Genomic DNA, 27169 nt, shown 5'->3' with positions numbered 1-27169 from the left:
CTGCTGTCTGTCCCAGTCTACGCTGATCCCTCCTGTACTTTTCAGATGTCTACTATCCTATCTCTGGCTTCACAGAGCTCTCCGGTAGTAGGGTCTATGCGTGGCCAGGGATTGCGGAGCGGCTTCAGAGGGATAGTGGTGTGACCGCGAGGGGAGGGGGTTCTGTTGTACTTTCTGGCACCATTGTTTTATATGAAATGTGGTCCGTTATTACTGGAGGGTGGGGGGTGGAGCAGGGGAGCTGTGCAGACCAGTGAGGGGGCCTCCATGTTACTATAGCCATTCAACTGCCACCATTTTGTGGACCAGTATAGTGTGTATAACAGTTGCATAACACACACAGCTGTGCTCCTCACTCCTGTAATTTTTTTTGGGGGGGGGATGGTGGTCTGGCTCCTACACTTTCATCCTGGCTCCTAGATTTTAGAAAAATTTGTCAAGCCCTGCGCTAGAGGATCGCTGCTCTGTTAGATGAACTTCGGCAATTAAATTTTTTTTAGATCATCAATTTTTTAGTGATAAATTTGCCATCAGAAAACATAAAACGTCAGGCCTGGGCGCTTTGGGACTCCCCAGCAGCATCTCCCAGTACTCTCGGCCAAGCATTGAGAGTATCGCCCGTTCACGTGTGCGCTTAAGGCAAAAAGGTTCACCGGTTTCTACCAATTTCTCAGAATAACCACTTAAGTGCTGTGCAGGGGATAACTGGTGCGCAGTGCCCGCTCACCCGCACTGAAGAGGTTAAAAAGATAAAAATAAAAGTAACAAAAAACAAAACGAGAACACTCTAAACCGAAAATAGTAACACCTAAAATCTAAACAAGAAAATATGAGCTTCTACAAATCCACTTGTTAAAATAAATAAATAAATAAACAAACTACACAGAAAAGGTTTTGAGAGGCTTCCGTGCGAGATGCTACACAGTACAAGCATTGGTGCTAAAAACTAACCGTTTGTGGAGAGGCTGTAAGAGTTTCCATCTCTTCATGTGTGACCCAGACATTTCCCGTGGACTAATACAAGCACATCCAGTGAGAGGGAAGCAGTAACAGAGAGGGAAGGCGGCACAATATAAAAGCAATAGGTACACGGTGGAGCAGGAAAGAGCAAACTCTAAGGCATTTAGGTATAACCAGACTAAGGTCTACACAGGAGAACAGCTGGAAACATGACCCACCCCCCAATAACTTTGGATTTAGACTTCCTTTGAATTAGCTGATGAACTAGTGTCAATGTGTTTCCAAATTATTTAAAGTTTAGATAAAAAATTATTTTACTAATAACAGTTCTAACTGAAAATTCTAGAGAAAAAATAAATAAATAAAAAATAAAACAGTGTAAAGGTTCCACTTCTTCATGGTGGCAAAACAAGTCACACTTCATAGGCTCGTTCACACAACTGTGATGGGAAAAGGATAACACACACACCCGCGATACTTTTTCGCCTCCCGGACTTTCTGCCTACTTCGCCTGTTTTGGAGGCGGAAAAGTATCGTGCGCGTGCCCGCGTATCCCCGTATTCAATTTGAAAGCAGGCGAAAACGGGACCCGGCGAAACTGAAACAAGTGGAAAGTCCTGTCAGATTTGGGGAAATCAGCCTGACACCCCCCAAAAGATGCTCTGTCATGGGGGTTAGCTATGGTACCCCCCGATTTGGCTTGCTGAAGGTATTTGGTGTTTTTAAACGGCCACAATAGCTGCTAAATAGCGTTTTCCTATACGTGGTGCAAAACAGTATTCAGGAGTATTTTTTCCAGAAAATAAGTTATCCCAGCAAATTTGGGGTACTTGAAAATGGGGGTCAGCATATTTTAAAGTTGCTAAAGTTTAAAAAAATCCTTCCGCAAGCCCCTGCAATGGGAAAAACACCTGGGGCATACTTGGGGACCCCCCAGAGTCTAGTTCGCTAGTTTTTAACTTTGAGCCCCAACTTTTTTTTATTCGGCCCCAAAATGAAAGTGATTTTTTGGAGTGTTAAGTCTTTTTTATATATATATATTTTTTTACACAGTTTACCTTTGGGGGACTGTCTGAAGGCTGCACGGCGGTTCCCGCAATGTTGCACCCCAAAACCCCAATTCTGCACTTTTTCCCGCCTGCTATTCATAGGCGATACTTTTTCTCCCATTACATTGACTTTCTGCCTAGGCGGAAAGTCTATCAAATTGAATACGGCGATACTTATCCGCCTGGCGAAATGACGTCATCTGCAAAACTTTTTCGTTCGATCTCGGTTGTTCGCTCCAATTTGAATACGGCCATAGCAGGTAATGGTATATGTGTTCCGGACGCGTTTCAGTGACACTTTTGGTAGCATACGCCAACACATCAGAATAGGTTATGCAGCGTTTTAAAACTGTATCAAACAATTCATCCTATTTCTAATGCGGTATTCATGGACATGTGTGAACAAGCCCTAAAAAGGGAAGACTTAATAAAACAGATTTATTCTTAAATGTGGAGAAAAAAAAACAAAAAAAACCACTTGTTTTTGACAATATATATATTAAAGAGAAACAATAAAATAAAAGGTTAAATCGGCAGCGACACTTTTCTGAGCAGCTATGAAGGAGCAAAGACTAACAATTTACAACACTTGTACTCAGGTTAACGCTATATAGATTAATTTTTTTTATTAATATTTCTGCCTGAAGTGAATTTTGTCATGTAAAAAAAAAAAAAAAAGGGGGGACTGCTGACTAAGCCAAGACCAGTCCTAATCTAATGCGGACCCATATTCATTACGGTTTGTTAGACAAGAAAGTAACTCACCGTTCTGGACGTGGGAGGTGCAGAAGGACTGGTTAAGGACATGATCTCCTGGATGGCGAGCCGTAACTTTAGCCTGTGCAGAGGGTTACTAATCCCGATTTCTCTCTGGATTTCGGTGTCTGACAGAGCGGACATTATTGCCCCACTTTTCACATTGGCCCGACAGGCAGCCACGTACCAAGCAGGCATCCCCACCCAGAGCTATGAAGAGAGGACACGGACCATGTAACAACACACTGTGAGGTTACAGAGGAGACACCGGCAATGAAGGAGGGGTCCTTACCTCTAACCATACAACCACAGTAGGACCATCCCACTGTGCAAACGGCAGGCCTAGTCTCCGCGCTTCCTCCAGCAGCTCATGCCTGCAAAAGACAACCTCCGTTAGGAAGCACGTGCCATAGATTCCTGAATGCATCTCTAAATCCGGACTGGTTTAATACTTAACGCGCCAGAGGGAATTTCTTCTCCAATCCTCTCACTTTCTGTCTGGCAGACCCAGAATATGACCCTCATGACACAAAAACTTTTGTTTCACACTAACAATATCACTATACCAACATTGCACAGTCCCACACTAACAAGATGTATTACCCTACAGCATCACTGCACAGTCCCACACTAACCAGATGTATTACCCTACACCATCACTGCACAGTCCCACACTAACAAGATGTATTACCCTACACCATCACTGCACAGTCCCACACTAACAAGATGTATTACCCTACTGCATCACTGCACAGTCCCACACTAAGATGTATTACCCTACTGCATCACTGCACAGTCCCACACTAAGATGTATTACCCTACAGCATCACTGCACAGTCCCACACTAACAAGATGTATTACCCTACAGCATCACTGCACAGTCCCACACTAACAAGATGTATTACAATACAGCATCACTGCAAAGTCCCACACTAACAAGATGTATTACCCTACAGCATCACTGCACAGTCCCACACTAACAAGATGTATTACCCTACAGCATCACTGCACAGTCCCACACTAACAAGATGTATTACCCTACACCATCACTGCACAGTCCTACATTAACAAGATGTATTACCCTACAGCATCACTGCACAGTCCCACACTAACAAGATGCATTACCCTACACCATCACTACACAGTCCCACACTAACAAGATGTATTACCCTACACCATCACTGCACAGTCCCACACTAAGGTGTATTACCCTACAGAATCACTGCACAGTCCCACACTAACAAGATGTATTACCCTACACCATCACTGCACAGTCCCACACTAACAAGATGTATTACCCTACACCATCACTGCACAGTCCTACACTAACAAGATGTATTACCCTACAGCATCACTGCACAGTCCCACACTAACAAGATGCATTACCCTACACCATCACTACACAGTCCCACACTAAGATGTATTACCCTACACCATCACTGCACAGTCCGACACTAAGATGTATTACCCTACACCATCACTGCAGTGTCCCACACTAAGATGTATTACCCTACAGCATCACTGCACAGTCCCACTCTCACAAGATGTATTACCCTACACCATCACTGCACAGTCCCACACTAACAAGATGTATTACCCTACAGCATCACTGCACAGTCCCACACGAAGGTGTATTACCCTACAGAATCACTGCACAGTCCCACACTAAGATGTATTACCCTACAGCATCACTGCACAGTCCCACACTAACAAGATGTATTACCCTACACCATCACTGCACAGTCCTACACTAACAAGATGTATTACTCTACAGCATCACTGCACAGTCCCACACTAACAAGATGCATTACCCTACAGCATCACTGCACAGTCCCACACTAACAAGATGCATTACCCTACACCATCACTGCACAGTCCCACACTAACAAGATGCATTACCCTACACCATCACTACACAGTCCCACACTAAGATGTAGTACCCTACAGCATCACTGCACAGTCCCACACTAACAAGATGTATTACCCTACAGCATCACTGCACAGTCCCACACTAAGATGTATTACCCTACTGCATCACTGCACAGTCCCACACTAACAAGATGTATTACCCTACACCATCACTGCAGTGTCCCACACTAAGATGTATTACCCTACACCATCACTGCACAGTCCCACACTAACAAGATGTATTACCCTACACCATCACTGCACAGTCCCACACTAACAAGATGTATTACCCTACACCATCACTGCACAGTCCCACACTAACAAGATGTATTACCCTACACCATCACTGCACAGTCCCACACTAACAAGATGTATTACCCTACACCATCACTGCACAGTCCCACACTAACAAGATGTATTAACCTACACCGTCACTGCACAGCCCCACACTAACAAGATGTATTACCCTACAGCATCACTGCACAGTCCCACACTAAGATGTATTACCCTACACCATCACTGCACAGTCCGACACTAAAAAGATGTATTACCCTACACCAGGGATGGGGAACCTCCTACTCAGGGGGGTCGTATAAGGCCCTCGGAATCATTTGGTCTGGCCCTCAAAGCTTTTTCCTGCTAGCCTCATCTGGCTAGCAGGGTGACTAGAATAGCACCCTGCAGCCAGAATCTATGCAGCAGTGCCGCCTGAAGCGTCCTTAGGACGCTTCAGAAGATTCCACCGCTGCCCTTACAGCTTCCCGTAGCATCCTCAGGATTCTTCGGGCAAAGCTGTAATCACCAACGATTGTGACCCAGCCCCTGTGTGACATCAAACAGAGGGGGTGTGACCTGCACTGGGCCCATGAACATTATTTTATATATCAAAATGGCCCTGTGCAGAAAAAGGTTCCGCACCCCTGCCCTACACCATCACTGCACAAGTACTTCACTATAATGCTAGCAAGATATATTATCCTACATCATCACTGCACAGTCCCACACTAATAATATTTATTAACCTACATCATCACTGCACAGTCTCACACTAATAATATTTATTACCCTACATCATCACTACACAGTCCCACACTAATAATATTTATTACCCAACATCATCACTGCACAGTCCCACACTAATAATATTTATTACCCAACATCATCACTGCACAGTCCCACACTAATAATATTTATTACCCTACATCATCACTGCACAGTCCCACACTAATAATATTTATTACCCAACATCATCACTACACAATAACTTCACTATAATGCTGTATTACCCTTCACATCACTGCACAAGGAGTTCACTATATTGCTAACAAGATGGGAATCGGTATGACATACTGCCAGACCTAAGCCCGGCGGATGAAATACAGATGCTGGAAGTCCAGCAGATGAAGATCCCGACGGCACCTGGTAAGTATCCTAACCCTCCCCTCTACCCCCACCCCCTAACCCTCCCTTACGGGTGACTAATCCTAACCTCCCCCCCTAGTGCCTATCCCTAACCTTCCCCCAGGAGTACCTAAACCTAACCTCCCCTCTCCGCACCCTAAACCTATCTGTCCTGGGGGGGGGTGCCTACCCTTAATTCTCCCCGGGAGCCCCTAAACCTAATCCCCCGACACGTGGCTAAAAGGTCTCGACGTCCAGCTTACCTATGTTCGTATGCCGGGATTATGGCTGATGATAGGCATCAGTATTTAGACGCCTATCATTAGTCCCCTGCCGGGCTTTCACAGTCGGGAAGCCGGCGTCGGCATTTCGACCACCGGCTTCCTGACTACATACCTCAAGATGTATTACCCTTCCCCATCACTGCACAAGGCCTTCACTATTATGCTAACAAGATGCATTTCCCTTCACCAACACTGCACAAGGAGTTCACTATAATGCTAACAAGATGTATTACCCCTTCACCATCACTGCACAAGGAGTTCACTATAATGCTAACAAGATGCATTACCGTTCACAATCAGTCCCACACTAACACTATAGCTGCATACACACACAACGATTTAGTAAATGAACGATTTTAATAAACCATTTTCGTTCATTTTTTCAAGGGAAAAATGAACGAAATTCGTTTACTAAAATCGTTCATTTACTAAATGTTATGGACGATTTTTTGAACTACAAAGATTTTTGCATATTCCCTTACTGAAAATCGTTAAGTTGGTCAGTCTGACTGAACTACAAACAAGAATGTGCATGAACGATAATCGTTCATCGTTTTAACTCAGAAGGTGAACGATTTTTTCAACGTGTGAACGATAAACTATATTGTTATCGATAATCGTTCAATAAAACGTGTGTGTGTATGCACCTTATATATTACCTTACATCATCACTGCACAAGGACTTCATCACCACACTAAGATACATGAACCTACACCATCACTGCACAAAGATTTCACTACCATACTATCATTATGTATTACCCTACACCATCACTGCACAAAGATTTCACTACCATACTATCATTATGTATTACCCTACACCATCACTGCACAAAGATTTCACTACCATACTATCATTATGTATTACCCTACACCATCACTGCACAAAGATTTCACTACCATACTATCATTATGTATTACCCTACACCATCACTGCACAAGGACTTCACCAACTCTGTTTTACCCTACGCCGTCACTGCACGAGGACTTGACCAACACACTACGAGGACTTCACTATCACTATGTCTTACCCTACACCATCACTGCACAAGAACTTCATTAACACACTAACAAGATGCATTACCCTACACCATCAATGCACAAAGATTTCACTATCACACTATGTATTACCCTACATCATCACTACACGACTTCCTTGTGCAATGATGATGTAGGGTAATATACTGCATTAGTGAAGTCCTTGAGCAGTGACGGTGTAGGGTAATACACAGTGTGATAGTGAAGTCCTCGTAGTGTGTTGGTGAAGTCCTTGTGCAGTGATGATGTAGGGTAATACACAGTGTGATAGTGAAGTCCTTGTGCAGTGATGATGTAGGGTAATACACAGTGTGATAGTGAAGTCCTTGTGCAGTGATGATGTAGGGTAATACACAGTGTGATAGTGAAGTCCTTGTGCAGTGATGATGTAGGGTAATACACAGTGTGATAGTGAAGTCCTTGTGCAGTGATGATGTAGGGTAATACACAGTGTGATAGTGAAGTCCTTGTGCAGTGATGATGTAGGGTAATACACAGTGTGATTGTGAAGTCCTTGTGCAGTGATGGTGTAGGGTAATACACAGTGTGATAGTGAAGTCCTTGTGCAGTGATGATGTAGGGTAATACACAGTGTGATAGTGAAGTCCTTGTGCAGTGATGATGTAGGGTAATACACAGTGTGATAGTGAAGTCCTTGTGCAGTGATGATGTAGGGTAATACACAGTGTGATAGTGAAGTCCTTGTGCAGTGATGGTGTAGGGTAATACACAGTGTGATAGTGAAGTCCTTGTGCAGTGATGATGTAGGGTAATACACAGTGTGATAGTGAAGTCCTTGTGCAGTGATGGTGTAGGGTAATACACAGTGTGATAGTGAAGTCCTTGTGCAGTGATGATGTAGGGTAATACACAGTGTGATAGTGAAGTCCTTGTGCAGTGATGATGTAGGGTAATGCATCTGGTTAGCGAAGTCCTACTTATTATCCTATATCATCACTGCATAAGGATATCAACACCACACTAACAAAATGCAATACCCTATACCATCACAAGGACTTCACTAGCACTATGTGATACCCTACATCATCAACGCGCAATATTTCAAATTAAAATGTAAAACGCATCAACATATCCAAATCAGATTATGTAAATGTCTCGGTGTACACATATACAGCACAAATTGACAAAAAAAAAATCAACTGTATCAAAATGCGCACACTCTAAATATTTGAGACAAAAAGGACATTTCACAAAATGTGTGGATTTTCTCTCTTTACAAGTTAAGTAACAAGACAACCATCAAATCATTTTATTGCCCATTTAAGGAAAAGGAATGCTGGCCATCTGTAAAACTGGTGTCCTTTTAGAGACTAATGGCAATTTCTGCTACTAGTGAAATGCACGAGTCCAGCGGACCCATTGTCCAATACAATGAATGACTGCATGGGACTAGGTTTTGCAAATCGTGCTGCTCCAACGATACTAGTGAGAGCCATGGCGATCACCATACATAATAACAGCACAGAAAAGGTCCGTTAAAAACAGGGAAGAGTACGGAGAGAAGTGACACTGCAAATCTTTATGTGGCACTAACACACATGCAAAAAGAAGAGGAAGATTATAGCACCTGCACCAACACACAAGTCCTCATACTCACCCTGATTTTATGCTAGCAACAATAAGTTACAGGGAGACAAGCAGAGAAGAACATGAATTCACACCTATCACGTGTACAAAAAGCTCTGCTGCAAAATAAGGCATTAACCATTGGCATGTGTCAGCTACACAGTTATGGGGTCAGTTAGTAAAAAAATGTTTTCATCTCCAAATGGTTAGCAAGCTATATTTTGAAAAAGCAAATTACATATCACATTAAACATATATATATGCTGCCAGGGGAATGGATTTGAAGGGTAAAATGCACCTTTTTGCACACCTGCTGTAATTGTAACTCTAAATACGGCATGTGTCAAACCTGGCTGACAGTCCCCAGACAGGACTGCTTACGTCTGGGAATCGGGCGTTATCCTTACTTTTTCTGGAGCTTTCGGTTCTTCTCAGTTTGTCCCGGCAGCTTGGCAAGCCCAAGGGATTCCTGGGACGTACTTTCTAATTCTGGAATTCCACCTAGATCAAAGAAGTGACAACGTAAAGCATTAACTCAGTATATAGATCTGTGTACTGTGCATTCTTGTGAAGGTTGGATTAGACACTAGTGATCAGAAGGACTCGGTGTTGATTAAACGTTTATAAATGTCCACCCTCCAATGGCAAATGAACAGCCATATATACAGGGCCTCAGGGTTTTATAACCTCCGAATGTCACAGTCAGCTGACCAGAAGGTACACATAATTAAGAGGAAATATGAAGTCTCTCTTTAAAGCGTCTCATCTACACAAAAAGGACTCGGTTTACAGAATATCACTATATAAGGCGTTGACACCGAGCTACAAAATTTCCCAGTAAATTAATGAGCCATTAGTGTTGTAAATATTGGTAGAGTCCCCTAAACGCCTCCACCAGGCAACAGTTACCAAGTCCTATACACGCTCATAAGAGCAGAACAGAGCCTCGGGAGGGAGGGCTGTAATCGCTGGGTGCCCGCCCCCCAATTTCTGAATAGTAAACGGTCCACTGGGTGGCACTGTTGTACTGAAAGGGTTGTGTCAGTGCCATCTAAGTTAGACCCATGCTTATGTGCATAAATTAAATAAAAACAAAAGCCCATTTAGAAATAGGGTATATAGTAAAATGACAGTAATCTGCAATACTACCTATAGAAACATGCATGAGATACACCAAGATTACAGTTGCAGAAGCATATATAGGACTGGGTGTCGCTGGAACAGATTGCATCAGTGGTTGCAAAACACAAAAGAGGTGACCGTAAAATAAAGGTGCGTGAAATTCCTACTGTGATTTGATTTGTATATCTGGTAACACTAGCCAGAATTAAGAAGCAGATTCGGTCATATAATGTACCTGGTCCGAGTGACTCCTTGCCCATCAGACCAGGACGACCTTTTTCTTTTTTCCCGAACAAGCGGCCGATGGACGACTTTATTCCTTTCTTCTTTGGGGCTTTGTTTAGGGAGTCCTGGCTGCTGTTACTGCTGCTGGGATTGCTCACCTGGCCATCCTGTGAGCCTGTGGAACTGCATAAGAATAGACATGTAGTATTAGGAGACAGTGGGTGCTATACAGACTTGTCCTTGCTCATCTAGCCTCAATAAGTCGCACAATGCCACGTGCCTGGCGTGAGTGAGCAGTCGGGTCCCGTGGTAGTCTGCGTCAGGCATTTCAATTTATTTTTTTGCCAAAAATGTGTAAGTGGCAATGCGATGCGACGAGGATGCACCAGGTACTGTGCTGTGACACTTGTATAGCTGTGTGCGACTTAGTCTCTCAATCAGCACGCAAAGGGCTACAATGCAGCGGTCACAGCTTTTTTCTCCATACCAAGTTCTCTTTACAGTCTCAGTCGCACACAGATACAGCAGCCCCACATATCAGATTATTCAGCGCAGTAGCTATTTTCAGCGCAAAAGGCGCCCGGCGCTAGCAGAGTCTCACGTAACCAGGTGCGCCGAGAGGGGCTGTTTTGGATCGACTGCAGCAAAGACGAGCAAGGACACATCTGTACATAAATACTAAAACTGACAAAAAGAGGACAGGACCACTCTCTCTAATGTCAAGTGCGGCTACGTTGAATGTACATTACTTCATCTACTAAACTAGAGATCATCTTTAAATTCGTCTGAAACCAGTCACATCTCTGAAGAACTGTGGGTAGGTACTGGCTGTCCTTTAATCTTTATCTAACTTTTGCTGCAGTCAAACCCATAGAGTTCATCTGTGACAGAACAGTGTATTCCTTAAAATAGGACTTACCCCTCCATTCGGGATGTAGACGACATCCTGGCTGTTGGGATGCCAGCGCTCAGAATGCCGGCAACGGAATCCCGACACCAGTCAGAATCCCGGTGCCGGTGTCCCATCCGGTATTGGGGTTATGAGTTAAGCACTAGGGGGAGGGATAGGTTTAGGTGTTGGGTTAGGGTACATACAGACCAGTGTTGGTATTCCAACCTAGTCAGGATGCCGACATCGGGATTCTCAACGCCGGGATCCTGAGCGCCGGAATCCTGTACCCAACCCCTGCAGTCAATTTATTTTATTGGCCGGTACAATGCTCCCTCTCAACTTTTACCAAATACAATGTTGCTATATTTCAGGCTCCCATCTGGGTTTCTCAGTTAAGTCTTTATTTGATCTGTATTGTTTATTTTCATTGCTGTGGGAGAAGACACAAAGCTGCTCTTTAAATAAATAGTATTCTAAGCAGAGGCACTGCTGAATCCAGAGCAACACAAATACACCACTCAGCTTAATAATAATATAAAGTGCAGAAGGAAACTAGAAAGAATAAAATCTGCACCTTTTATACAGGTAAATAAATTAAAGTTATCGGAATGTGGACAAAAACACTGCAAAGAACCGCCAGTAACAATATTTAAAATGACAGCTTGTACTCCCCAATATTTTTCAGGTCACACTGGAGAGACGCATGTTATGAGCTGGCCTGCAGTCACTATGCTGGGAAATACCACTGGTCAAATCATCGTCGCTGAAACACAGAGGCCTGCAGACCTTCTCAGCGACACACATATCCTGGTACAGTGGCCTGGGAAAGCACGTGCGCTTTAAAAATGATCAAGCTATTTAAATATATATCCTCATCCTGTAGGGAGCTGATATTTTTCTAATTTAGCCCGTAGGACACAACAAAAGATCAAGAAATAAGAGGAACAAAATACCCTCCTGAGAACTACAGTGTTCACAAATGCAGGGTGGTCAGTGTGCCCCAATGGGTGCAGAGACTAAGAGATGGAGGCCATGGTAACTTCCCAAAGTGCATGTTCAAGTGGGTATGCTCATATAGTCACAGTGCGCTGCACCCGCCCACCAAAACCGATGTCCTCGGACGCAAAAACATTGACGTTATGAATGTACGAACTCGAGACCGATGGTCAGCCGATGGTCCATACTGCACCACCCGTGAAGCACTCACCGATCTGGTAGAATGTGCCTTTGTATTTTAAGGAACAGGTTTATTCGCTTCCATGTTATTGCGACAGTTTACAGAAGAAGTGTAAAGCACCTAAGCCACAGTGTGTCCTGACATTTTCCAACCATGTATACACACATTGTACAGAAGCAGAAGATTAGAACCCTACACACGAGTGTTCTATATCCTAAATTCCCTGACAAAGCCCAGCAAGTGAATAAATCTCTTCTCTTCTGAAGTCTGATTCTGTTCAATGCCTGGAATCCCGAAGCCCTAATTTAAGTGGAGCTTTAAAAAGCACCCTAGGCTTAGTGTGAAGGACAGGTATCCTCATGAAAAATTTTGTTTGTTTGTTTGTTTGTTTTCCCATTTGACAATTTCTTAAGCCCAGTTTTCCATATGAGAATCCCAGAATCCACATATGCTAATGGTGCAGAAGTTGCTGGTTATAAAATTCCACACTAAAGCGAAGTCCAAAGATTGAAGGAGGACTGAATCATGGACTCGCCCAGAAGGCTTCACCCCCAGTAAGATTGGCAGACGAGTTTGAAAGAAAACAGATCGAAGAGATAAATGTATTAAACGATTATCCAAACCAGATGGGCCAACTGCTAATGTTGTTGGGATCATCTTATTTTCAAACCAAGAACAACAGATCATCCAAACCCTATGACAATGTCCAACTGAAACCGGTTATCTGGCCCTGATTACTCCCATCATAGAGTTTGCCAAACTTAAAAGTCATGGCTTTAAATGCAACATTATTGTAGCTACTTGAGCTAAGCCCTGATGATAAACAATCCCTGGATTAGCAGAATCTTCCATTATGGAAGATGCCACTGCAAGCCCACCAACTTTGAGAATGTCCATGTACTATGACCGCCTAGGACAATCCGGTGCTACCAACTTCACCTGAGCCTTTCCGCTTTTTGAGCATTGCCACCAATGGGAACAGGTAGTTTAGCTGAAAATCACTTAGAACTTTCTAGACATCTACAAGAAGTGTCTTCAGATCCTTGGTTCTTGAGCAATAGTATTCACACTGTAGTACAACCGAGGCAGCACGTTGTCTGTGTCTGGCTGACCCCAGCCCACCCCCAACTTTCCTGGGTTCAGGACGTGCATGCAGAGAGAACTGGCATGCCAGTTTTCTACCTCTGTAATATAGAGATATTGCCGGGCCACTTTGTGCTGTCTGGTGGCCCCTTCATTGCAGGATGGTCCCTTGGCCTTCCTAATGATTGATGTTGGCAACTGCAATGGTGTTGTCTGACTGAACGTGGACAGGTATTCACTATTGATCTACTGGCCCCCAGCCTGTAAACCTTGTGTCTGCCATAAGTAGGTTACCATTGGTTACAAAAAGGGATGGTGAACCTATTGAAGTGGTTGACTTTCTAGAGGTGCCAGCAATACGTCCTCAGACACAGAAATGTGGTGTGTTCAGGTAAAGATGGGACTTCTTCCACAGAGACTTGAAATGCTCTTGAACAGGAACTTGCACCTCCATGTCCTCGCAGGTTGAGATCATCTTCCCTGGACCTTCATACAGAACAGTCTGTGTAACAAGTCGCTCTGGTCACCTGGAAGAAGCACGCGCTGCTATCAAGTGTCCAACACCACACCCAATGAGAACCAGATGCTGGGCAGGAGCTAGGATGGACTTCTGATAACTGATAATCCAACTGTGGGACTCCAGTAACTGGGCCATGTCTAGGTAATGTGTCCTGAAGCAGAGTCGGAAACTACATATTGATCAAAAGATTGTTCAAATAAGGGATGAACAATTGTCCTCCTGGATCCCAGAAGCGAGGCTATGACCGCTATAATCTTCCTGAATACTGTAGACGCTGTAAGCAGAATCAAGGCAAGGGGTCTGAACTGGAAATGGCAAGGTGGGGCTGAAAACCATTGAAGATATTGGTGGCCCCCTTAGATTACCAAATGCTGGACACCAGGAACTCGTTCCATTTCATGCTGTTGATGTCAGATTTTTAACAAATACATTTTTAACTTATCCACCCGAACAAGAGTTAAAGGTTTTGTCCCAAAGGAGCCTTTTTCCATCCTCCTTTGATCTGCTGGTACTGGGGTGATTACCCCAGCAGGAAGGTTTGTATGGCCACTTGTAAGGCCTGGCTTTTGACTTGGGGGGTCAGTGCTGTGATCCAGAAATCTGAACTGAAATGGGACAATTTATCCAAGTAGGGAAACGGACAGGATCCCACCATAGCCACCTGAAGTTCCCCTACTGGCAAGTATTAGGAATACTCCCAGAAAGGAAGGAAGTATTACCACCGATGATCTTACACAGGTTCGACCCGATAAAGCATAAAGAAAAAAATAAATAAATCAACACACCAGAGTCTTCTTAGACCCTGAAGTCACCTTCCATGTTTTGAGCCAGAGATTTTGGCTAGCGAGGACACAGAAGCCAAAGTTCGATTACCAATCTCACAAATATTCCAATGCCTTTTGGAAGTACTCGTTAAGCATCACAAATTCTAACCTTGGCCCCAGAGTGCAAACCCTCAAGGAGTTGCTCTCACTTATAGACTCAATTTCCTGGAAACAGCAACCACTTTGAAAATAGACTGAAGGATAGACTATCAACACAGAAACCAGTATCAGGCACTAGTTGAATACCAACCTACTTTATATATTAAAAAGTAAATAAAATAAATACACTCTATATATATTAATTATAAATAATGTCAGCTGTCAAATCAGAGGTGGGAAATTTTGGTGGTACCCTTTAATTAAGTTGCTTGCTTAAAACCACTGCACTGGCCGGCAGTCTGGAGCTGCTGCACTGAGCGTCGGGGCTCCCTCCAAGTCTGGAGTGGGGTGGTGTAGTGAGGAGGGGGTACTTAGAACAGGGTCTGTTTAGATTTAAGGACTTCCCAGCAAGGCTGTCTGCCTCAGATGATGCATTAAAAACAAAATAAAAAAAACAAAAAAGTTCTTGACAGGATGTGGATATACGAGTGGTAGAGACTCCCCTGCCATGTCACGTGTAGATTTGTATGGTACATGGAGACACAGTAGGCACAGATTGGTAGGTTGCAGGGGTCATTACATACTTTCTAATGTCTCGGATGTCCTCGTGACTCATCGTATGCAATGCTCCTTTATGAACTGAACTTAACCGCAAGGACCGGGGTGAGGCAGGAGGTGAGGTCTCGCACCGTATTGTGGCTTTGTCATCTCGGGGATCATCTCTAGTACCTGGAGGCTAAACACAGCAAAATGTTAGAAAGTCCTGCACATGGCACCATTTCTTATAAATAACCTGAGTCTTCATAACCCCAAACACTGTGACGTACCATAATGCAAGGCATGAGGCATCATATACATTTACATGAATGATCTCATAACATTTACATTACATAAGGTGTTATGAGGGGGAAACAGATCTAAGAATGAAAGCAGACTGGATTTTGTGGAACTAGTCATCGACAAAATACAGTGATATAGACTTAAATATTGGAATAAAAAATTTAGAACGGACAATTGTTACATTGCTAAGTCATTACTATGGAATAAGAGAAAATATACAATTCAGAAAAGGCGGTAACTTAAATAGTTCGGGCTCAGTCAGTAATAGATGCATGCAAGTGCACAGCACAGTTTTAGAAAATCAAATATTACCTTTCTACGATATTTCCTTAAATCGCTAGGCTAATAAAGACATGCAAAGAGAGGAGTTAGTAGAAGGAAGCAGGGGAAAGGCAGTCTAGAGATACAGCACAAAAACACCAAAGAGATCCAGGTTTATAAGCACCATGAGGAACTGGAACTGGTACAGCAGCCAGAACCCAGTTACTAGGGGTGCAGTAATGTACATCAGCATTTGTCCAGTCCCCAGGTGTCAGTGATGCACAGCAGTACAGGATCAGTCACTAGGGGGCAGTATGATACCAGCCATATTAGTCCAGTCACTATAGGGAAAGTATGATACAGTCATATTGTTAACGTCATTACAGGGGCAGTAAAACACAACCCTGAGGGCAGCCCAGTCACTAGAGGGGGCAGTATAATACAGCCATATGGGTCCAGTCAGTAGAGGTACAGTATGATAAAGCCATATGGGTCCAGTCACTAGAGGGGGCAGTATGATAGAGCCATATGGGTCCAGTCACTAGAGGGGCAGCAAAGTACAACACCACAGGTAGCCCAGTCACTAGAGGTACATTACGACACAGCCATATCGGTCCAGTCACTAGAGGTACATTACGACACAGCCATATCGGTCCAGTCACTAGAGGTACATTACGACACAGCCATATCGGTCCAGTCACTAGAGGTACATTACGACACAGCCATATCGGTCCAGTCACTAGAGGTACAGTACAACACAGCCATATCGGTCCAGTCACTAGAGGTACATTACGACACAGCAATATCGGTCCAGTCACTAGAGGTACAGTATGACACAGCCATATCGGTCCAGTCACTAGAGGTACAGTACGACACAGCCATATCGGTCCAGTCACTAGAGGTACAGTACGACACAGCCATATCGGTCCAGTCACTAGAGGTACAGTACGACACAGCCATATCGGTCCAGTCACTAGATTGGCAGCAAAGTACAACACCACAGGTAGCCCAGTCACTAGAGGAGAGTATGACACAAACTTTTTTGATACTATCACTTGAGCATATATCAATCAGTCCAGTCACTAAAGGGACATCATGACACAGCTATATCGGTCCAGTCACTAGATGGGTAGCAATGTATAGTAGCACAAGTCAGGTCACTAGACGAGCAGTAGATATAGACATATTGGCCCAGTGACTAGAGGGGCCATATGATACAGTCACTAGAAGGACAGCGTTACAAGACTTGGACTAAACATGTAGAGTTAATTACTGCAAAATTATTGACACAAAAGCAGCACTGCCCAGAAACTGCATTAATCCCAAACACATTGTATAACTTTCAGCCCATCTACTAGACAAAACGATTATGATTGTGATTTTACCTACATGGCACAAAGTAATACATTTTTTCTCTGCCAGTAATTCTGTATGGAAGACTATGGGCAGCATGTAGTTTGTGTTATTAAATTACTGAGCTATGGCAGAAGGACCAATGTCCCAATCACAAAGTACATTGTACGATATAACCTGTCACACTGAGAAAGGAATAAATCATCTGAATGGTTAACATACAGAGAAATGAGGAAACACAGACAAGAAACACACTGAGGAAAAGCAATGTAATGATTGGTTAAGCAGAGAACATACGGGAAAAAACCATCAGTTTAGTCTTTTAGTTCCTTCTTCGTCTGCAAGCAAACATTTCATTTTGCATGTAGCAGGAAGGAGCTGGAAAAGCAAAAGATGGGAAAAGCAGGGTGGTTCTTTACCTGGGACAGCGGAGAGGAATCGGGGCAGGAAATGGTATTGCTGAGGGGGGAGTCTGATGATGATGATGATGATGATGGCTAAAATAATAAAATAGGACAGAACACACAAATCATAGAGCTGCCATGCTGTACCGTTCCATGGGAAAATGGCAAAGGATTAAAACATCAAAGGACAACAACAAAAAAGAATGAAACATGCTTGAAATGTAGTAACTTGAAATATTCATAATGGGATTTTGAAACTTTTTTCAAAACTTTCATCAGTGGTCACATGAACAGTCAGTATAGGACCTACTACTAGGAGATTGGAAGGAGTTAACAAAATTGAATCCAAGTTGAGGCCGTAGACTAAGGTCGGGTGCACATTAGAACAGTGGTGTCAAACTCGGGCCCTCCAGCTGCAGTGGAACTACATATCCCAGCATGCAGTGCCACAGTTTTGCTATTAGGGTATGCTAGACCTGTGGCAGGGCATGCTGGGATATGTAGTCCCACAAAAGTTGAAGGGCCCGAGTTTGACACCACTGCATTAGAACAATATTAGCACGATTTGCCATATCGGAACGACAAATCGTGCATATCGTCTAATGTGTATGCACAATTGCACGCTCCAGCATACAACGACATACAAGATTTTGATAGATCATGCTGGTTCCCAAACTTTGCCATTACAGTTCACGTTTTAAGGCTATCCCTGCCTGAGCACAGGTGACCTAATTAGTACTTCAGTCTATTTGATGTAACCATCTGGACTCAAGCATAGCTGTACAAGGCGAAACAACCCAAAGCAAAGCCGGTCAAAAGAAGATGGATTTTGTCCCGATAAAGGTGGTATGAAGAGTTTACTTTGGTCATTGCGTCCAGAACAGAGAGTAACACCAATATACCCTGATGAGATACAAGAATTTAGGAAAGGTCCTCCCACTAATTGCAATCAGCCAAGCTTTAAATTGTAAACTGTGGCGTCTTCCAGAACCCAAAGGAATAGGTTAAATTCCAAGGCTACATGAGCAGACGATAAGGAGGTGCCTAAGGAAAAGTCCTCTAGTGCCGCTCATTTGAAATAAGCCCTTGGAAAAAGGACAACGTGTGGAGACCTGTACCGTCAGAGAACAGAGAACCAGTCCTGGGTCAAGACCACACTGCAAGATGGGGTTCAAGGCTAGGTACAATTTTATGGATCTCAAGAAGTTTTATCATGGTTTTCAGTACATTTATGTTTATTGTAGTTTAAAAAGATAAGAAGAAAACAAATTTCAAATAAGAAATTTAAAAATAAACAATGTTAAAATTGCTCCAATGGAGACCTCAACTCAACTCTTGGGGGTAATATTGTCCAGTTTGAAGATCGAATAGGCTTCCCTAGGTCTGATCTTCTCATCTAAATCAGTGCTCCTCAAACTTGGTCCTCGAGACATACTAACAGTCTGGGTCAAGGGTAGGCAACCTGTGGTACTTCAGCTGCTATGGGACTAGACTTCCCAGCAAGCCCTGCCAGTTTTGCTGGAGTGCTACTGGTTGCCTACACCTGGTGTAGGTGATGAATGGTGGTCAGCCATAGCAGTTTGCTCAGTCTCACCAATGTTATACAGTCAACAAGGAAACAGTAGCATATGCATGGTGTGATCACTAGTACAGCTGACTCTCGGTTGAATGGAACAATGTCTAGTTGGATGACAGAATGTGATGACTTAGGTCATTACTCCACACCTTTAGCATGCCCCACATACTGGTTGTTCCAATTAATCCATGTTCTTACTGTATGATGGTAATAGACCCTATTTAGCAATATATTCCTAATATATCTACCCCTACAAAATGCTTAAAGCTCTTGGTAACGCGATATCACTACTGGTCAGAGGCCAATATTCTCTAATACCTCTGGTATTCTGGTATTAGCAGGCAACTGTTTTTTTTTTTTTGCTTTTTTAAGGCCCTTCCCATGCTACGATGGAGCAGTTTCCAATCAGATCCTCTGGCGATATAAACCTCCAATACATTTCCTGTCATTGCTGATCACATTCAGCTTGTTCGGAATGGCTTTATACCTCCTGAAGATATCCCCCCCAGAGGGGACTGCAGCCTCCGTGCCCAATGGACCAGGATGAAAGTATTATGTACCAAGAGCATGTCCAAAAAAATGTTATGGATTGTTTATTGGGGTCGGGTATGGATTGCCAGCAATCGGGATACCGCTGGTCAGATTACCGACAGTCAGAATCCCGACACCCGTAGGTAAGTATGCTAGCACAAACCCTAACCCCCCCCTCCCCGGTACCTAAACCTAACCCAATGCCTAAGCCTAACCTCCCACTTCCCCCACCCTAAACCTAACCCTCCCCGATGCCTAACCCTCCCCCTAGTGCCTAACCCTAACCCTCCCCTAACTGCCGATCCGTACCTTCGGGATGCCGGCGGTCTAGTTACTGGGGACGGGATTCCGACACTGTCGGGAAGTTCTGTGCTGGTATTTAAGACAGTCGGCATCCAGCACACCAGGATGCCGACTACATCCCGTTTATTGGGCCCCTGATGGGTGTATTTGAGAAATTCAAACAAATAACAAAATTGCACAGTTACTCTTCAGACATCACTTTACCTTTTTAAGTGCAAAATATCCATGGATTAATAAAATAAATTTTGGATTTCCATCTGATGTACAATTCCTGACAGAGGCTTTTTCGCTGCCAAAGTATTATATATATTTTGAAAAAAACTAAAAAGTTCTTAAGATACATAATACTGTACGTAGCCTTGGAACCAAATAACTTAACACTTGAACTGAGCCCTTGAAGATCCTCTATGAACTGACAGGAAGTCTAGCGAGCAACGGATATAAGCTTCCCCGTAATCTATCTAAACGCTCTTGTGTCATTTGTATAATTTATGGTCAGGGTGGAGTTCTTTAAGTTTATGAAATGTCTGGGCTTCTAGTTTTAAGCTATTAGTAATACTTTCATGTACTGCAGCTTGTATTTAGGTCAAATGGTCCTTGAAGTGTATTCTGCATAGTAGTAAATTAAAGACAGACAATGTAAGTGATACACAAAGAACATAGAATGGATAAAGTGGACACTGAATGAACACAGCATACAAACATAACACTACGATATGTGAACAATTACCAAGCACACATCAATATGCATATAAGTGTAAAGGGAATCTGAGAATTTCCCCATTCTGCAAACCAACATGGTCTTGTCCCATATACCGGTGTCCATTCAGCTCGGCTCTACACCAAACCCCCAACCACCACAGTCACTTTGCCTCTCTTAGTGGAAGTTCTAGTCAATACCCTCTCCCCACAAAGCCCCACTCTCTCCATAAATAGAGCACCATGTGCCCCCTAGTACTTATTTATTGTAGGCTCAATACTCACCAAGGTCATGACACCTAGCCTGTCCACTTCCCGAGCTGGGCTATGAGGGATTCTTCTGGGCGTAGAGCAGCCGCTACCAGGTGGGGAGGATCCAGCCAGGGAAGATCCGGTAAATGAGGGGGGGATAGAGGTCATAGACCTGAAGCGGCCAATGTTATCTAAACTTCCACTGCCCACTCGAGACTCGATCTCCTCCGCTCTCTGCTCTGTGTTCTCCTTCTCCTCTTGTATCAATCTGTGAGAAGAACAAGATTGCGCTCAATGCCCATGAAGTCATTACTGGAGGCTTCAAGGCTTTGTTACAGAGCAACCACTAACAAGACTGATCTTGATTTCCCAGTAACGTTCACAACATATAATACAATACAAAATTTCTGTGAATGAGCGATATTCCATGTTGGCGAAACACATCAAGCTGGACATACTCTATTTAATTTTAAAACCCATCCATTCGCAAAACGAAACAGCTCCCTCGATGATCATAAACAACCTATGTGTATGATCTATATCTGATATATAGGTGTTCTTGCTATAGGGGCCTCACATGACTACTGTGTATTGTTGTTAATGTTTAGCTACTTAGGCAACACATTGCCACGGTCTCGCACACTATAGAGACAGCTTCACAGGAACATGCTTACAACACACGCCTAGTGATGATGTTAATGAGAACACTTGGATTGGCTATGTGTCTTTGCCCCATAAACTTCATCTCCTCCAAGTCTATGTGTAACTGGTTTTGAAAACTTAATTCAATAGGTGCTTGAACCCTAACTAAGCACACATAAAAGTGAACAGAGTGGACAGTTGTTTCTGTAATTTACATATTGACTGGGGGAAGTCCTCTATTCCTCCCTTCCCTGATCCTTCTCCTCCTGCTGGGGTCCTTTTGTCATCCGTGCAGGGAACTGCTAAATTTAGATATCTCGGTAATTGGGTCACGGCACATATAGTATAATAAAGTAGAGTGTTCAAATATAGCTTTTAACTGTGGGGTACAGAACCCTCTAGTGAGCTGCCACAGATACGGCCGATATTGAAATCATTTGACAGCGCACTTTGTGTTTTTTTTCTATACGGCACGTATAGGTCTGATTTTGTTCCTCTGACAGCGACTGGCCGGATGAATTTGGCTAAAAATCACACTTCTATCCAAATTCCTAAGCAGTATGTGTTACAGCAAGCCTGTATATACATAGACCAGCCAGAACATTAGAACCACCTGCCTAATATTGTGTAGGTTCCCCTCGTGCCACCTAAACAGCTGTGACCCATCGAGGCATGGACTCCACAAGTCCTCTGAAGGTGTCCTGTGGTATCTGGCACCAAGACTTTAGCAGCAGATCCTGTATTGTCCTGTAACATGCGAGGTTGGGCCTCCATGGCTCGAGCTTGTTTTTCCAGCACGTCCTACAGATCAGGGTTCTCCCCAGAAAATTGTGCCAGATGGGTGCCAGTAAAAAGTAGCCGGGTGGGGGCAGTTAAACATGTCGCAACAATGAAAAATATATAATATACTTATATTGATTTGAAATGAACAATTTTAAATTAAACAATTCAAATCATTTTTGAAGACTCTTACAGATCTTGCCCACGTGCGGGCTGGACGCACAGTGTGCATTGCTGGACGCAATTATGTGAGAGACAGAGCCTGATACATACAGAGGCGGACGATAAACCAGTTGCATCTGTGTATGCAGCGATACTGAGACGTTACGCCAATACCGCAGCAACTGTAATTTGTACAGAGACGCCCACCTGCTACGCCTCTAATCCGCCGCTTGTGCACAAAAACGCACCATTGGTCGCTCCATCGAACTCTGACCAACACGATCACTGCTCAGAATGTACATCGGTACTAAGCTGCCGGGGCCAGTGAGACCGCCTACAAAGACGCAGTCACTGGCTGCAACATGCCCACAAAACGCTCGCAACATGCCCGCTTTTGACTAGCCACTCCCCCGTTACCTCCCATAAACGGAAAATGACTATCAACCACTCTGTGTCCAAATATTCACTATGACGTCAGTCAACCATCGAGACACATGCGCAGTACTAAAAACCATCATCCAACTGCATAAATCTGGACTGCAGTACTGCACGCTAAGACACAGTGCATGTCTGCCCTGTTCCCGCTGCCAAACTGCGTCCTGCCTCAGACGGGGGGAGGGATCTCTGTTCAGTGCCTTAAGTGCAGCGCAAATCTTACGTTAGCCGTCAGACCCTTAGAGCAGTATAGTGCAAAAAGCCGGGTGAAGCCCTTGTGAATTTGATCCCAAGTAGAACACTGCAGATGTTTGATCAGAATGAGATCTGGGGAATTTGGAGCCCAAAGTCCACACCTTGAACATGTTGTCATGTTCCTCAATCCATTCCTGAATAATATTTGCAGTGTGGTAGGTGGCATTACCGTGCTGAAAGAGGCCACTACATTCAGGGAATACCGTTGCCATGAGGGGTGTGTAATTGGTCTGCGACAATGTTTAGGTAGGTGGTCGTGTCAAAGTAACATCCACATCAATGCCAGGACCCAAGGTTTCCAAGCAGATCAATGCCCAGAGAATCACACTGCCTCCGCCGGCTTGCCTTCTTCCCATAGTGCATCCTGGTGCCATCATCTTCCCATGAAAACAACGCACACGCACCCGGTTGTCCACAAGATATTGAAGAAAAAGCGATTCATCAGACCAGGCCACTTTCTTCCATTGCTCCATAGTCCAGTTCTGATGCTCACCTCCCCAATGTAGGCGCTTTTGGCAGTGGTCAACAAGAGCACTCTGACCGGTCAGCGGCACTGTGTGTTACGACACCAGTCTATCATAGACAGTATAAACTTTTTCAGAAATTTGAGCTACAGTAGCTCTTCTGTGGGATAGGACCAGACGGGCTAGCCTTCACTCTCCACGTACATCAATGAGACTTGGTCGCACATGACCCTTTTAACAGCTCACTGGTTGTCCTTCCTTGGACCACTTTTGGTAGATACTAATCACTGCATACCAGGAACATCCCACAAAAGCTGCCGTTTTGGACTTCAAGAACTGAGTGTTCACTTGCTCCCTAATACATTCCACCCTTTGATAGGTGCCATTGTAACGAGGATAATCAACGTTATGCACTTTATAGGTCAGCGGTTTTAATGTTCTGGCTGATCGGCGTATACACTAACGCACCTATTAGTATTATGTGCAGATTGAGACAAACTGTTTTTTTTTTTGTTTTTTTTAATTGTTCTTTATACTGTGCATTTATAGTGAAGGCAGTATTCTATTTTATACTGAAATGGTTTTACCTTGCAACTTGGGGGGTGGGTTCTGGGTTGGGAAAGGTTACCTATTCTCGGTTTTCTACGTACACTTGAAAACAGTCTAAATAAACCAGATTTAAAAAATTAACAAAAAATACTAGTGCTATTGAAACGCTCATGCTGAATTTTGATCAGAAATACTGTTGTAACGTAGCCGATATTGTCCAAAGTACAGCTACAATCGTTTATAACTGCAGCGACTTTCTACCTGCTAAGAATACTGGGAGATTGTAAATCTTCTATAGAATGTCGGTTGCACAGCATCGGCTATGGAGCGTACCTGATTTCCTTATTGATTGCGTCCAACTGCTCCTGCAACATGACGGCGAGGGTCTGAGCATCCGCCTGGCCGCACGGGGAAAGGAGATCCACGGAGCTGAAAATGGTGTCTCTGTCATCCTCCATGTCCGATACATCCACGTCACTCTCAAAGGCTTGGGCTACATTAGCCAGTACGCTGGCCTGCTGGGCTCGCTCCCAGTCCTGCTCATTGAGAGTTTGTACCTGCGATTACAGAGAACAAGTTACTACTCCCTGTGCGGCAGTTTCTTGACGAGATCAGGATAAAGCAGAGAAAACAAGCAGGGCAAATAGAGAGCGGAAAAGACACTTACGTGCTGAGAGCGCAGATCCAGAGAGAAAAAGCAGAAAGAGACAAAACAAACATTTTAGATAAAAGTAATTCCCCAGCGGTCACGACAACATAATCACTGTAGGGGCTCAGGCACACAGGACGGGAACCATGCATTATTCAATCCTGCTAAAACTTACTTAAAGCTAACTGACCACAAAGTTACAGGTAAGTGAAAGGATACGCAAGCACCCTTATTGACAAGTCTATGCTTTGAATCAGTTTGACAAGAACAGTAGGATTTTGAGTCAATGGAAAAAAGGGTGATCTTGCAAAGGTCCCTCATTTTGGGAATGGGGCTAGAGCTAAGCATTCGGCAAACGCCACGGCAGCGGCTCATTGGGGCCATGAAATCGCAAGCTTGCATCCTAGTAGTTTTGGAATAAAATGTTCAGCAACTGAAGGATTGCCCCATACCGCTTTAGCTAGGGTTCTTCTTGTGTGTAGGCTATTTTGTCTATAACGCTATATGGAGTGTGAAACAGAAATCACATACCTTAGAGGGCTCATCGCGCAAGGCAACCAGTCGTCCTTTCTGAGGCCTGCGCAAAACCAGCGAAGAACTGTAAGAGTCGTTGTGGCCATCAGACATTGACGAAGGAGCGAGGGCATATCGGAAGTCTGGCACGCTGCCTAGGTGAGGTCGACTGCACAAGGACGTACAGAAAGAATGTAACATAATTCATCTCTAGCCCCATAGGTCGTTAAAGTAGATATCTCCCTTTAAAGTAGTACAATCTCCCTTTAGTCAGAAGTTTAAAAAAATAAAATAAAATTGGACTATGATCCTGTTCAAAGAGACTTCAGAATGACTACAGAAACATTTATTTTCTTTAGAGAGAATATGGGACTTTTTTCTTATTACAATTTTAAGGATACAATACTTTTACACATCCTAAATACCAGTAGGTTGGCAAATTGTTAATTTCGTAAATAAATGTATTAAACACGTATAATTACTTACAGAAGTGTCCATATACGTTACCTCCTTGCACTTTAAACAGCCCTTCTACTTGCTCCATGCCGTGGCGTAACTCGGTAGAGCAGAGCATCTTTTTGTGCAAATTTTACCTTCAAAAGCACCTTACTCGCACAGCGATGCGAATAGGACGTACAAGTAGCTTTGGCTGAATAAAACGATATGCGGCATGCCTATATTCTGGGTGTGACTGCGGGTGTATCTGCATGCGTAATGCTACATTACAGTGTCACTATAAAGTAGCATTTCGCATGCAGATACACCAGCAGTCGCACACAGAATATAGGCATGCCGCAAATCGTTTTAATCAGCAGAAGCTGCTTGTCCATCCTATTCACATCGCTGTGCAAATATCATTCTAAAAAGTCGAACAAAAGGAAGTGGAGTGCTACCGAATTGCATGGCGCTCGTGCGTTGTTCTTAACGGGGATGTAGTCAGCATGCGGGATGCCAAAGGTCAAAATACCGGCGTCGAAATCCCGGCAGCATCGGTATTCTAGTTCCAGAATCCCGACCGCTGGCTTCCTGAAGCTAAGTATTGGGGGTTAGTGGGAGGGGTAGGTTTAGTCACTAAAGGGAGGGTTAGGCACTAAGGGGGGAGGGTTAAGTTACGGTGCAGGAAGGGGGAGGTTAGGTTTAGGCACTAGGGGGGAGGTTAGTGTTAGGTTTCTTATCTTCTGTTGGGATGCAGCTGTCTGTATTCTGACCACCGGGATCCCATACCCGACCCTTCTTAACGTGACTTGTAGAGCACGGAGGTAAGATGTATGTGGACACATCTGTATATTAGCCTTATAGCTGATTTATTATGCACTGTAGTTATAAGAACCACATTAGAACCAGTGTCATTTCACAATGGAAATTCTCCAATCCCAATCTTGCTGGCCTCTGGTATGGAAGAAGTTAATTCAACTGTTCCACACTGCAGACTAAAATCACTATTTTTGAGGTTGTACCCAAAACCAAAAAGGAGTTTGGCCTTTGTGCGGAAAGGTCATTTGTGAAGTGTTGGGTGATACCTTCTGTCAGTTGTTCGGAGGGGGTGCATCGCATCGCATTGCTAAATAGTTTCATA

The 27169-nt window shown here is 43.8% G+C and overlaps 1 protein-coding gene across 9 annotated transcripts in view; it reads right to left on the bottom strand.

Annotated features, from left to right (window-relative positions):
- PPFIA1 (PPFI scaffold protein A1) overlaps positions 1–27169 on the bottom strand; it is a 91035-nt gene that overhangs the window by 12998 nt on the left and 50868 nt on the right. For 3 of the 9 annotated variants that reach the window (XM_088458243.1, XM_088458245.1, XM_088458244.1), the window contains exons 14-23: positions 25612–25762; positions 24765–24988; positions 21178–21412; positions 17799–17876; positions 15510–15661; positions 10341–10513; positions 9391–9484; positions 3058–3139; positions 2775–2975; positions 952–1014 (exon numbers count right to left, since the gene is read on the bottom strand). In XM_088458243.1, the coding sequence (XP_088314369.1) occupies positions 952–1014; positions 2775–2975; positions 3058–3139; positions 9391–9484; positions 10341–10513; positions 15510–15661; positions 17799–17876; positions 21178–21412; positions 24765–24988; positions 25612–25762 (1453 nt within the window). Of the gene's footprint in view, positions 1–951; positions 1015–2774; positions 2976–3057; positions 3140–9390; positions 9485–10340; positions 10514–15509; positions 15662–16077; positions 16108–17798; positions 17877–21177; positions 21413–24764; positions 24989–25611; positions 25763–27169 lie in introns of all 9 variants that reach the window. The other 6 variants (XM_088458246.1, XM_088458252.1, XM_088458249.1 and 3 more) reach the window with 4 other exon arrangements.

The sequence above is a fragment of the Taudactylus pleione genome, unplaced genomic scaffold (genome assembly GCF_031769625.1).
Source record: "Taudactylus pleione unplaced genomic scaffold, aTauple2 ptg000820l, whole genome shotgun sequence".
NCBI lineage: Eukaryota > Metazoa > Chordata > Amphibia > Anura > Myobatrachidae > Taudactylus > Taudactylus pleione.
Note: the sequence above shows the minus strand (reverse complement) of the source record. Positions and strands in the feature narration are given on the sequence as shown.